This window comes from Glarea lozoyensis (assembly GCF_000409485.1).
Source record: "Glarea lozoyensis ATCC 20868 chromosome Unknown GLAREA11, whole genome shotgun sequence".
In the NCBI taxonomy this organism is placed as follows: Eukaryota; Fungi; Ascomycota; class Leotiomycetes; order Helotiales; family Helotiaceae; genus Glarea; species Glarea lozoyensis.
Window position 1 is genome coordinate 1,001,875 of NW_007360985.1, and position 12,314 is coordinate 1,014,188.

Here is a 12,314-nt window from a genome sequence, read left to right on the forward strand (position 1 = left end):
TGGTGGATTTAGTGCGGGCTTTGATGTTCTCGGGGGTCGTCTTGTACGCTGCGGGCGCGCTTAAATGTTCCAAACAGCTTGAGGACCCCAACAGGGTCAGAGCGTTTACTGGTAGATTCGCAAGACGCCCTTCTAGAAGAAAGATAGATGAACTAAAAGTCCTAAGACGTTAAAAGACGCGCAAGGCTTCTTAGCACGATGCAGTATGGACAAAGAATGAGCTGAAATAAGCTGCTGCAAGATGCATACTGCCCAACACGTACAATACTGGGGGTTGCTGGGCATGATATACCTCTACAATTATCCATTCGTCATGAAATGACAGCTCCTGGTATAGCTTAAATTTATAGGGAACATAGTCGCAAGCTTTTCCCCTTACCACACACATTGGTATACAGGTAGCACACGGCGGAGCTCTACCAGCTTGGGAAGTATATAGTTCGAGTCGGAGAGAATACAATGCAAAGAGAATATTAGAAACAGCGGACCAAAGCAACATCCAGGGAGTGTGGAAGCTTGTTACTTCCGTAAGTACTTGATTTCCTCCCCAACGAGGTAGACGACCACCAATCGTACACATTCAACGTAGAGACACCTTCCAAACGCCAACCAATGCCCGAAACACCATGCAAAATCAACCTCTGAATTACAGTTAACACGAGCACTCGCTCACTTTTTCTGCGCAGGCAATGGGGGAGGCGCCATTTTTCCTGCCCCAGTATCAACCTTTTTACTCGGTGGTGGTGGAGGTCCCATACTTCCCCCAACCTGAGTAAAAGTACCACCCTTAAACCATCTATCTTCTTCAGCTTTCCGCTTCCTGTTCATTTCAGCCTGCATTTTGGGATCAACCAATTCCAGACCCTGAACAGGGGTGAACGCAATGCTGGAAGCTGTTCCCGCACCCGCTCCAGCGGTGCTGCCGACGCCTGAAGCACGAAGCCCTTTGCCTCTTAGATCAATACCAGCGCTCGCACCTTGACCGAAACCCCGAAGTGAAGAGGCAGATCCACCAACAGGTGTTGCCCCTCCCCAGCCTTTATTCTTCGCGCTCAGTCTGGCTTTTGTGCGTTGATCGACCTGGAGATTCCGAATCCGACCTTCATTGGCTTGGCCAATCATGCCGAGTCCTTTCGTGCCTTCGCCTGTACCATACCCGACTTCCTTCTCTTCCTTACCAAAAATCATCCTGTTCTGAGCTTTACGAAGATCCGTCATGGCTGTAGCTTCCTTGGCCTTGCGAGCTCTTCGGCCTCCCCGCTTACGAGCTGGCTTGTCGTCTGGTGCAGGCAAAGCCCGCTGACCTTTATTTGGGGGTGGTTCAGTCAGTTTCTCAAGACGTTCTAAACATGATGCCTTGAGCTCCTCTCCAGTAGAACCATCTGGACTGTTGTGTACCCGATCTACACGAGCCGCGAGAACAACCTTTGCTGATACGATTCGCATGGCTTGTCTTTTCAAGTCGTTAGGGATGCCTCTAATGATGGGCGAATGATATAGGAACCCTTGTTGTCGCACTCCAACATTGGTGGCAAAGCCTGTACCCGACTGTTTCTTCGATCCAAGAGGCGGTAGATTACATGCTGGCGTCTTTGCAAGTCCAGTCAGGCCACCCGCAAAATTGAGAAGTTGTGCTGCAGTGAGGGATCCGATTAGTGCCGTCAAATTAGGCGCAAACAAGTTCATGCGAGACTGGACGTAATCCGTCAACGTTTTCTTCGCCCTGTCGAGTGCGAGAGTCATGTCGCAAGCTCGCAACACTCGGTCTAGCTCTTCATTCGTCATTTCCCTGCCTTTCGTGGTAGTCGCCTCTACTGTCACGATCATGACTGAGGGGCCATCTAGTACAGATCGCAAAGTAGCGCCCAACCGATTGTCCTTCGAAGTCTGAAGAGCCTTAATGCTATCACCATCCATAGGTCCATTTCCAATTATCGTAACAACCTTGGCGTAATCCAGCGGGTTGGTTACCAACGTCTCCAGCTCGGGGAACCGCACTGAGTAGTGATCGCGTATATATTTATGGACTATCATAATCTCCGTATCTATCGAGGTCGAAAGTGTATTAGATTGCGTGAGAAGTTTGTATTCTGGGTTGTCCTCGATAGAACCGACATGCGTAGTTTGTTTTTCTGGTGGTAACGATTGGAAGTGGCCGATTCTCTATACGTAGCTAGGTGTCAGGACTAGCACACAATGTGGCAATGTAAATAATAGATATCCATGTGACACGTATTGAGAGAGATAGGAGACTAACCTCTAAAACTGGTTCCAAAGTTCTCATGAGCTTTGCGACACTTCTAACATCGTCAACGCCGCCGAGCTCCATTTTCTCCACCTTGGCTTTGGTCTCTTCCTCATCTTCTACATCGACGCCAGTATCATTCAGACCACTCATCTCTTCGTCATCTCCGACATCCTCTTCGTCTCCGTCGAGCTCCATGCTTTCGCCATTTGCGTGTAAGGTTGGGGGGTTCGGTGCATGTGAGCCATCTTCGTCGGCGAGTAGGCCGTCGTCTTGTTGCTCACCATTCTCAGAACCAGAATCTTCGAAGTCCTGCAACAGCTCATCTGCCAGAGTCGACATTATGTGATGGCGATGAATCGCGCGAATGGACAGTTCGATTCGGTGAAAGTCTGTTTATTCAAACAGCGGCTAGTCCTGTGGTCACTAATATTTTGCCAGGCTGAGACGCTAGCGCAGCCTTGCCTGGCCAAATAAATTCCTTGGCGACTATTCGACTTCGACCGTCGCGCAACACTAGACAGCTTCAGCAACATACAACACCTGTCGTTCTTGGCGTCGCAGCGAACACAGAAGAGAACCGTCTTGCGTCAGACCGGGTACTCAGCCATATTGACTCGGCGATCTGACCTTTTCCCTTCGCATTTTCAATTCAGGAAACATCGATCATTCGCAATCATGGAGTCCGCTCGAGGACCTCCACGGGTCAAGAACAAGGCCGCAAGTGCCATCCAGATCTCTGCAGAGCAGCTCTTACGGGAAGCAGTTGATCGCCAGGAACCCGGATTACAGGCGCCGACGCAGCGATTTGCGGATCTCGAAGAACTCCATGAATTTCAAGGCAGAAAAAGGAAGGAGTTTGAGGCGTATGTGCAGAGGAATAGGATAAACATGAACAATTGGATGAGATACGCCCAATGGGAACTTGAGCAGAAGGAATTCAAGCGTGCAAGGTCGATATTCGAGAGAGCATTGGATGTAGATTCAACTAGTGTGACTCTGTGGATTCGCTATATTGAAGCGGAGATGAAATCGAGGAATATCAACCATGCAAGAAATCTACTCGATCGAGCGGTTACTATTCTGCCGCGGGTGGATAAACTATGGTACAAATATTGTTATATGGAGGAAATGCTGGGAAATGTACCAGGCACAAGACAGGTATTTGAGCGATGGATGGCTTGGGAGCCAGATGAGGCAGCATGGAGCAGCTATATCAAGTTGGAGAAGCGGTACGGGGAGTTTCAAAGAGCTCGTGACATCTTCCAGAGATTTACCATGGTGCATCCTGAACCGAGAAACTGGATTAAATGGGCTAGATTCGAAGAAGAGTATGGCACGACTGATCTTGTGAGGGAGGTGTTTGGGAATGCCATTGAAGCTCTGGGCGACGACTTTATGGATGAGCGACTATTCATCGCATATGCGAGATATGAAGCGAAACTCAAGGAATACGAGCGCGCGAGGGCTATCTACAAATATGCTCTAGATCGCCTGGCAAGGTCGAAATCGATTGGCCTCCATAAGGCGTATACAACATTCGAAAAGCAATTCGGTAATCGAGAGGGTGTAGAGGACGTGATTCTATCAAAACGGCGAGTCCAGTATGAGGAGCAGGTCAAAGAAAACCCTAAAAACTACGATGCATGGTTCGATTACGCCAGACTGGAGGAAGTGTCCGGTGATTTCGATCGGGTCCGAGATGTGTACGAGCGAGCAATAGCTCAAATTCCACCCACTCAGGAAAAGAGGCATTGGCGACGATATATATACCTTTGGGTATTTTATGCTATATGGGAGGAAATGGAGTCTAAAGACATTTCAAGGGCAAAGCAAATTTACCAGGAATGTCTAAAACTAATCCCGCATAAGAAATTCACATTTGCCAAAATCTGGCTTATGAAAGCCCAATTCGAAATACGCCAGCAACAACTCCAAGCCGCCAGGAAAACCTTGGGACAAGCAATTGGAATGTGTCCGAAAGACAAGTTGTTTAAAGGGTATATCGAATTGGAGCTCAAGCTATTTGAATTCGTTCGCTGTAGGACTCTTTATGAGAAGCATATTGAATGGAATCCGTCGAACTGCCAAGCATGGATAAAGTTCGCCGAGCTTGAACGCGGTCTTGATGATCTGGAACGTGCGCGTGCAATTTTCGAACTCGCAATCGCCCAGACTGTTCTTGATATGCCCGAGCTTCTCTGGAAGGCATACATTGATTTTGAGGAGGAGGAAGGAGAGTACGAGAGAACCAGGGCGTTGTATGAGAGACTACTAGAAAAGACTGGGCACGTCAAAGTCTGGATTAGTTACGCACATTTCGAGATCAACGTACCAGAAGATGATGAGGAAGAGGAGGAGGAAGAGAGGGAGGTTAGTGAAGGGGCTAAAGTTAGAGCAAGAAAGATATTCGAGAGGGCCTTAGATACTATGAAGGATCAGGACCTGAAGGAAGAAGTAAGAGCCCTATGTATTTTCTTTCTATCCGTGCAAGAAGCTAATTCGTTACAGCGGGTCTCCCTTTTGAATGCCTGGCTTTCTTTCGAACGTACCCATGGCTCGGCAGATGATATTGAATCGGTGCAGAAACAGATGCCACGTAAGACTAAGCGACGTCGCAAGCTGGATGATGACAGCTACGAAGAGTACATCGACTATGTTTTCCCAGCTGATGATCAACAAACACAATCTCTTTCGAACCTTCTGGCCAAGGCTGCGGCTTGGAGGCAGGCGGGTGGAACACTTACTGGCCCAGCCGGCGGTGGGGAATGAGTTATATCTTAACTCATGTTATAGACTCCAGATGTACAAAATCCTTCAGGATATCTCTTGTGCTCTTCGTTCACTTGAGCTATAACATAATACAATTGTTCCCAGGGAATAGCGTCGTATGGTTTCCACAACTTGATCATCATCTTTGTTTATATGGTCTGAAGGTAGGTCCGCCTGACCTGAGAACGGCTCGACCTCCGGATAGTGGTTACTATGTAGCTTTCCCGCTGTGTATTGCCTAAGTTCCGACACAACAGTGCCGAGTCTTTGGAGGGCCTTGCTTCAGTGCCTGCCAATTTCCGGCTTCATAATATACACTTCTGTTGCGCCACGTGGATATAGTCAAGGCAATCAAGTAGGTTGTCTCCGTGTTAGATCCGAATGGCTTGTACTCCACTGGGAGCCTTATAATGCCAGGTGTTGTCGCTTGCGAGATCGAAAGAAAGACAAGTGAGCGTCGAGGATTGTTTAGCTTCTTAAGACTATGCCAGTTCGTTGTGGGGGCACATGAATTAGCTGTCTTATGAACGAGTCGCCCAGACACGCCAGGAATATTTAGATAGCTCATAATGAGATTGACAATTGATTCTTCCTTAATTCATTTCTTCGGAAGCTTCTGTTGGTGGGAAATACACTGCTCACCCTTGGACGTTATTTGGTGAAAGCAATTTCTTGATAATGAAGGCTAGCATCCGCATAATTGGCGAGCAAGCATTTATGGTTCTCGATGTTTTGAACTTTGGGATCTACTAATCAAATTGTATGATTCAGATTAGGGTTTGTACGAAATTCTCGACGCCATTGTCTGTATTTCGGATGTTTTCTACTTTTTGCAAAGCCAGTATTCGAGTATATGTCAACCTACTACAGAAGTGCAAATATATTACCATGTGGTACAGTTTAGTCTTGGCGTACCCAATGACAGCCCAACAATGTTTGAAATCTCACCAATGACTCGATCAAATGTAGTTTCTGTAAGGATTGAAACAGCATGCTGTCGCGAGTGGAATGAGACACATGGAAGCATTTTATACTAATAACTTGATGTTACTCGGGGTACAAAGTCAAGACCTCTTTCTGGCCCTGTCGCGCGACACAAACCTTGTTCATTTCTATAATTTAGATTGGGATGTTTTGGCTTTTAGCCACTGCATTCGAAGCGCCACCACAATTTTCGTCTGTCAGACAATACCGACTACATTCAGAATACATGTCACCAGAAGATCCGATCGGGCTCTTGCAATGACCACACAAACACCATAATAGTGCTTTCAAACTTACTGGTTACTCGTTTTCCCTTCCTGGACACTGTTCATGACCTAGAAGCAGTGTTGAGTTTCTTGCGGCACAGGACATCTCGCATCAAACAGGAACGGAAACTTTCAGCAAAACATCAAATATTAGGAAGAGCGCGGAGGATTGGGTGTAGTTGGATATGTCTAAAAATGGATGATCTCGAGCGAGGTCCCTATTCCACATAATCATCTCTGAAGGACAAGAAGATACATGTATTCCTGTTGGTGGAGTGTGAAGATTTACTTCGATTCGTGGAAAGAAGCTAAGCTACTCACAATTTTGTTGTACACTTCCTCGCAAAGCATAAAATGAATGGCAGTATCTACTAACTATCTGCCAACTTAAAGAATGAATCGGAGCGGGTATTTGCTTTCGGTTGTTAACTCATCCCAAACAGAAGTCTGATAATGGTTATCTACTGGAAACAAATGGACGAAACACACCAAATATTTTCAACCTGATCGACAAATTGTCGAGTTTCGTCGGCTACTCATCTCGTCCATCGCGAGCCAAGTGCCGCTTCGCTGAAAGGAAGACCATCTATTGCCAGGCCCAACGTGTGTCCGAGACTGTAGATAGAGCTTTTGAGTCCAATAACTGTTCAGCTCAACAAGGCACTCTGAGCTCTGACAATAAGGAGATTTTGCTACCTTTCTTGGACGTTGCTCATCTACCACGTGAGCTGAAAACTGACAAGATTGAAGTGCATTTCTGCTGGTGATTTACCCGCGAAGGGTCTTCTCTGATACATTGCTAATTTGACGCACACGACAGCTCCAAGGCTGCCTCAGAAGCAAGCGAGAGATGTAGCGCCATGGTGCACATACACGATTAATATAAATTAAAGGGATATGTAAGATGCACTATAGCACTTGAATAAGATCCATTCTAATAATCGAGTGCTCCACATTACTCCGAAGTGAGAGGTGTCGGTAGGTCCTCATTCTTGACGGAGCTACCATGGTCTCGCCGGGCGCTTGATAGTTCACTGGATCGAGTTGTGAGATAAAATCAGCTAATTGCAACACATCGGTGGCTGATTTCGCTCTGTTTGATTAGGTTGAGCAATAGACTGTATAAACACCCAAAATATACAGACAGTTCGGATGAGTGCCTATCTATCAAGATATGAGTCCCATCACAGGGACAAGATAAGCAGCATTGACCTTCTGACTAGCTTGTCAAGTTTGAACTTAGATGGACTGGGGAAGGATAGACGCTTTTAATCTTGCTACTTCGACCCCCCCCTGAATAAACCGCAGTGGGTCTTCTAGAAGTTACGGTAAACTAGGCTGTTTGGCCAATAAGTAGTTGACGATATACTTATCATTGGTGTAATAAGTAAAGCCTATATTTTCCCCACTGCGGTTTATTCAGGGGAGGTCGAAGTAGTTTTCCGACAGAGTTTAAATTGCGCTATGAGCTAAAAGCAATGGACTTAGTATACGATATCGTGTCTAGTTGATTGGGATTCGTCTTTCGAATGCCACTTGTGTGGGTCCACGAGTTCCGCGAGACTCCTATATACAGAGGTATGTTCCGGGTTAGCACTATCACGCCAACTGCATGCACTACTAAAGTAAACTAAATATTGTCGTTAGCACGAACTTTCTGTCTTCAAGGATAAAATAACCGCCAGTCAACCACCTCTAATTATCGTTGTCCTGATTGCTCACACCATCAGCCTTTAGTGGGATATCATAACAGGTTTCCGGGTCTCGGACCTGACTAAGATCAGTAGGGTGACACTTGCGTTAAAAGCTGCGAACACACCAGCGTACGTTTGTCGCGAGTAAACAAGCAATAATGTGCTAGCAGTTGTGAGATGTGGGAGTGCTGGTTTTGGGAAAGGGAAGGGGCGACCAACCAAGGGATGCAGCCGCCGAATCTTGCTTGTTCCTCAGATGCCTCCAGCTTCTGCTTATGATTACGTCCCCAACAGCTATTCGTCCGGACATAACGGGTAAAGTAGCAAGTGTATTTAGAAAGGATGTAATCATGATGTAAAACTATATAGTTTGAGTTGTTGTTGTTGTTGTAAAGAATGATGGATAGCAATTGCCGACCTAGGAACGTGGTGAACCCTTCCGAACCACACTGAGGGTCGTTAATAAATCTGGGACTTGAGCCGTTTGGTGCGCCATGTGTTGAAGGTGCTTTGTAAACAACGGAAACCCTCTCGAGGTCTACCATAAGGGTCCAGAGTCCAGACAGCATCTTGTTACGAGGGCGCCAAGCAGATTTGGTTCATTCTAGGGTAAATACTTAACGCGGACCTTGATACACATTAACTACTACGGAAAATACAGGTAAGAGCTGGCCAGAGTCAAGCCCAAGTGACACTACCTTTTGGAATCGTGCCGTGCCTATCGGAAAGACGTATGAAGCCGCGAGGCGGGAGCGCAGCGCAGGTTCGTCGAGCTGCTTCGGGATAGGGAGAGAAAGCATCAGCATAGCTAGGGAGGGGGCAAGGTGAGGTATGCTTAACTAAGTGAGATATATTATTACCTGTCATCATCGGCCTGAAGTATGTGACCGTGGTTGCATAGGTAGGTATTTGTGCCGGGCCATGACTGTATTACCTATCGTCGAGTACGGAGTCCCGCGGGAAACATTGCAGACTGCGGTGGACAGATTAAGCGAGAAGCAGGCAGTAGGGCGGAGCGCAGCTGCACAGGAGATATGGAGGCATCTCTAGGGGGGAACGAGAAGTGGTAGATTTTTGAGTATAGGCTACCCTTACCAAAATTAGTACTATAGTAACCCCTTACCTATAAATAATTAATTATAACTACTCTAATTACTTAAGATACTTTAAATAAAGAGGAAATATTAATTAGTTACTTATTAAATAGATTCTATATAGGTTTCTACTCTAAAATACGTTAATCTAGTAAGAAGAAAATACTATACTCTACCTAGAGCTATTTCTTACTTTACTAAATAATATAAAACTCTATAATAATCTACTATCTTTATAGCTAAAGCTATAACTTAATATCTTAGTTAACTAATTAATTAGTATTAAATATTCGATATTATAAACGTTCTACTATAATTATAGATAAGAATAGAGAAGTCTAGTAAAGTATAATACCTCTATAATTAGAAAGATCTTAGACTAGATTCTTATAGTTCTAATTAAATAGTTACTTAGAAAATTATAAGGGTTATTAGAGAGTTATTAAGAGATTTAAATATTTCTTCTAAATAGAAGAGTATACTATATCTAGATTTTATTAAAATAGCTAAGTACTAGATTCTAAAAACTCTTTACTTTAAACTTTATAGTTTTTAAGACGTTAAGGTATTATCTATTTAGTACTACCTTAAGAAAGATAAGAATATCGAAAACTATATTTAAGAAGAAGAGAAGAAGCTTATATATACTTAATATAACTAGAGACTTAATTAGATCACTATATATCTTAAGCTTTATCTAATATCTAAAGATTAGCTTAACTTTACCTTTTATAATAAGTTCTACTTCTCGATTAGTACTATTAAAACTAAGAGAATAAAACGTTCTACTAGTATAGAATAGAGAGAGGTATTTAAGAATATTTAATATAAAAAGGTTATCTCTAAAAATATAAAAGTAAAGAATAAGAAAGTAGAAGAGTAGATAATAAATAAATACGATATCTACGTCGTAATCTAATATAACTATAAAAGAGTCTTTACCTATATAGTTAATAATAACGTAAATAAGATATAATGTAATATATATATTTAGCTTTTAAAGAAGTTATTTAAAGATCTAGAATAGCGTTATTAAGAGCTTATTCTTATATAGAATAAAGACTCTATCTATAAGTTTAAGAAAATACTAAACTAGATTAAGAAGAATAGAATAGAGGTTATTACTCTTCTTAGTATATCTATAGATTTCTCTATACTAGAGACTATAGTAAGAATCTATAAAGCTCGTTTCTATAAAAGAAGAATAGTCTCTACTAAGGCTAGAATAAAACGTTTTAAGAAGATATTTAAGGAGAAGGTTAATTAAGAGAAAATCTAGTACTAGTATAAGTTCTATACTAAGAGATTTTATAATTATAGACGTAGAGATACTTAAACTATTAAATATTAAGATATACTCTAATATTATAGCTTTATAGTCGTAAAAAGATAAATAATTAAGGTAGTTAGGTTACTATAGTACTAATCTTAGTAAGGGTAGCCTATACTTAAAAATCTACTACTTCTCGTTCCCTCTAGAGAGGCATAGAGACATGCCATTTTGAAATTGCATGATGTTAGGGCGGAGAGCACGTGATTGTACGGCATTCAACCCTGAAAAAATCATTAGATAAGGGTCTCCGGTGAGGCAATCCGACCTTTCAGGGTCCGTCGTACATCCTTTTGCTCCTTGCTCGTGCTAGCCAAATAATACTTTTCAAGTAATCAATTGAGGAGCGTCTTGTCCGCAGACGGAATGAAATGTGACTAACACGGTTTCTCTATCGGGCAACTGCTTACAGTATTGGTATTTACTTTACTCCTAAGTGATCGAACTTAATGTTATAGTACACACTAATAATAAAGTCAAGTCATCAAGACTCCTGAGCTCTGCCCGCAATTTTGCCGTTGCAGCCGTACTTTGCTTGTTCCCAATTTGGTCGACTGGGACTGGTAGTCTGGTACTCGTACAGTCCTCACATCACGGGCATTGTTCGCTGCCCAGGTGTACGAAAGGTACTCGAGCACAGTTCAAGAATGGGCTGGACTAGAACGGTCTTATAACCACTGGATCGATCCCCCACAGAGAACTCGATCGCAGTCGTCGGAATGATGTCATGCGGCATTACACGTGCATTCCCGTTTGGGAGACTTCCCAAGGGATCCCCTTCCCCTCGACCCCTCCCCCCCCCTACCCTACGAAGTTCGAATTTTCGGAAATCTCTTCCAGGTTATTTCTCTCCTGACCCGTGTGGGTCGGTGTGGCTCGTGGAAACTTGACCCCGAAACTTAAACTTTCTCCTGGGCTTCTTGCTTCTTGGCAGAGGGTCTCTCTTGCGAGCCCACTGATGACGGTTGATCACTTTCCATTTCGGGAAGACATATGTCCCTGCAGATGCAGGGAGCTGGCAGGGAGTTGGCCGCTCCACTCTACGGCGCCCCGCCTCTTGGGACGAGATCTGTAACTGCTCGATCCTCTCAACGGAGACGGCTCCGTTGCTCCTTCAGTCGCTGGAACTCACCCTCCCCTTTGACAGTGACCTTGAAGTAAACAAAGTTCAAAACAAGCGACGATACCTGCAACTGATATGTGACTCTCAAACTCTTTCCACGCGCTTGAACCGGCTGGAATTAAGAGTCAGACGTGGCTTGGTGATGCAGAATGAACGTAGATGGCTGCTTCAATCATTACTCTTCGTTCCGGCTGGAGACGGCGAGTGGGGATGGCCAAATCGCGATGGCCAGATCTAGGAAACGGTTCTTGTTCATCTGGAAGGTTGCTATGAGATCGATTTAATGGATGTTGTCCCTGCGATAGCATCAATACACCGAGGGCGCCATAGTGAAGCTGGCGGGACCCAGACGAACTGGCGGTGATGAGGCGTGAAACGTCTGTTCAACCTGTGGGTACGAGAGGTACAAACAAAGGTAAGATACGAGATTCTTGTCGGCCGACTTAGCCAAGTACTTTGAGTATTGCTCAAACGAACACAAGACAAGGCACCTCAGAGAAAAGGCAAGGCACGGTCGGTACCTAGGTACTTGTAGCTGTTGCTGTCTACTTCGTATACTACTTCGTAGTATTCCACTGTGGCAGCAAGATCTACCCAACGTCCGGAGTACTTCGTAGGTAGCTACACTCGTCTCGTATAGAGGAGACCCCTTTTCTGGTGACGTTGTGAAAGAGGGGACCACGGCGGGGTTGTGCCTGAGACGAAAGCGCAGCGCAGCGCATCCTACACAACAACTGCCGCCGAATTCACAAAAATCGGCTTCGCTTCATATTCGGGTTGTCGATGGAGTAACGCGTTCCTGTTCG

At 44.5% G+C, this 12,314-nt stretch overlaps 3 protein-coding genes across 3 annotated transcripts; 1 reads left to right on the forward strand and 2 right to left on the reverse strand.

Annotated features, from left to right (window-relative positions):
* Positions 1-669: 669 nt before the first annotated feature.
* On the reverse strand, positions 670-2,587 carry GLAREA_11243 (Nop; the record flags this gene model as incomplete). The annotated part of the gene is made up of 2 exons (XM_008079432.1): positions 670-2,163; positions 2,258-2,587. The coding sequence occupies 2 exons, from the start codon at positions 2,585-2,587 to the stop codon at positions 670-672; spliced, it is 1,824 nt and encodes a 607-aa protein (XP_008077623.1).
* A 336-nt stretch (positions 2,588-2,923) lies between these two features.
* GLAREA_11244 (TPR-like protein) lies at positions 2,924-5,017 on the forward strand (the record flags this gene model as incomplete). Its single annotated transcript, XM_008079433.1, has 2 exons — positions 2,924-4,702; positions 4,757-5,017. 2 exons carry the CDS (start codon positions 2,924-2,926, stop codon positions 5,015-5,017), a joined length of 2,040 nt encoding a protein of 679 aa, XP_008077624.1.
* Positions 5,018-7,962: 2,945 nt separating this feature from the next.
* GLAREA_11245 (uncharacterized protein) lies at positions 7,963-8,530 on the reverse strand (the record flags this gene model as incomplete). The annotated part of the gene is made up of 2 exons (XM_008079434.1): positions 7,963-8,037; positions 8,087-8,530. 2 exons carry the CDS (start codon positions 8,528-8,530, stop codon positions 7,963-7,965), a joined length of 519 nt encoding a protein of 172 aa, XP_008077625.1.
* Positions 8,531-12,314: the final 3,784 nt, after the last annotated feature.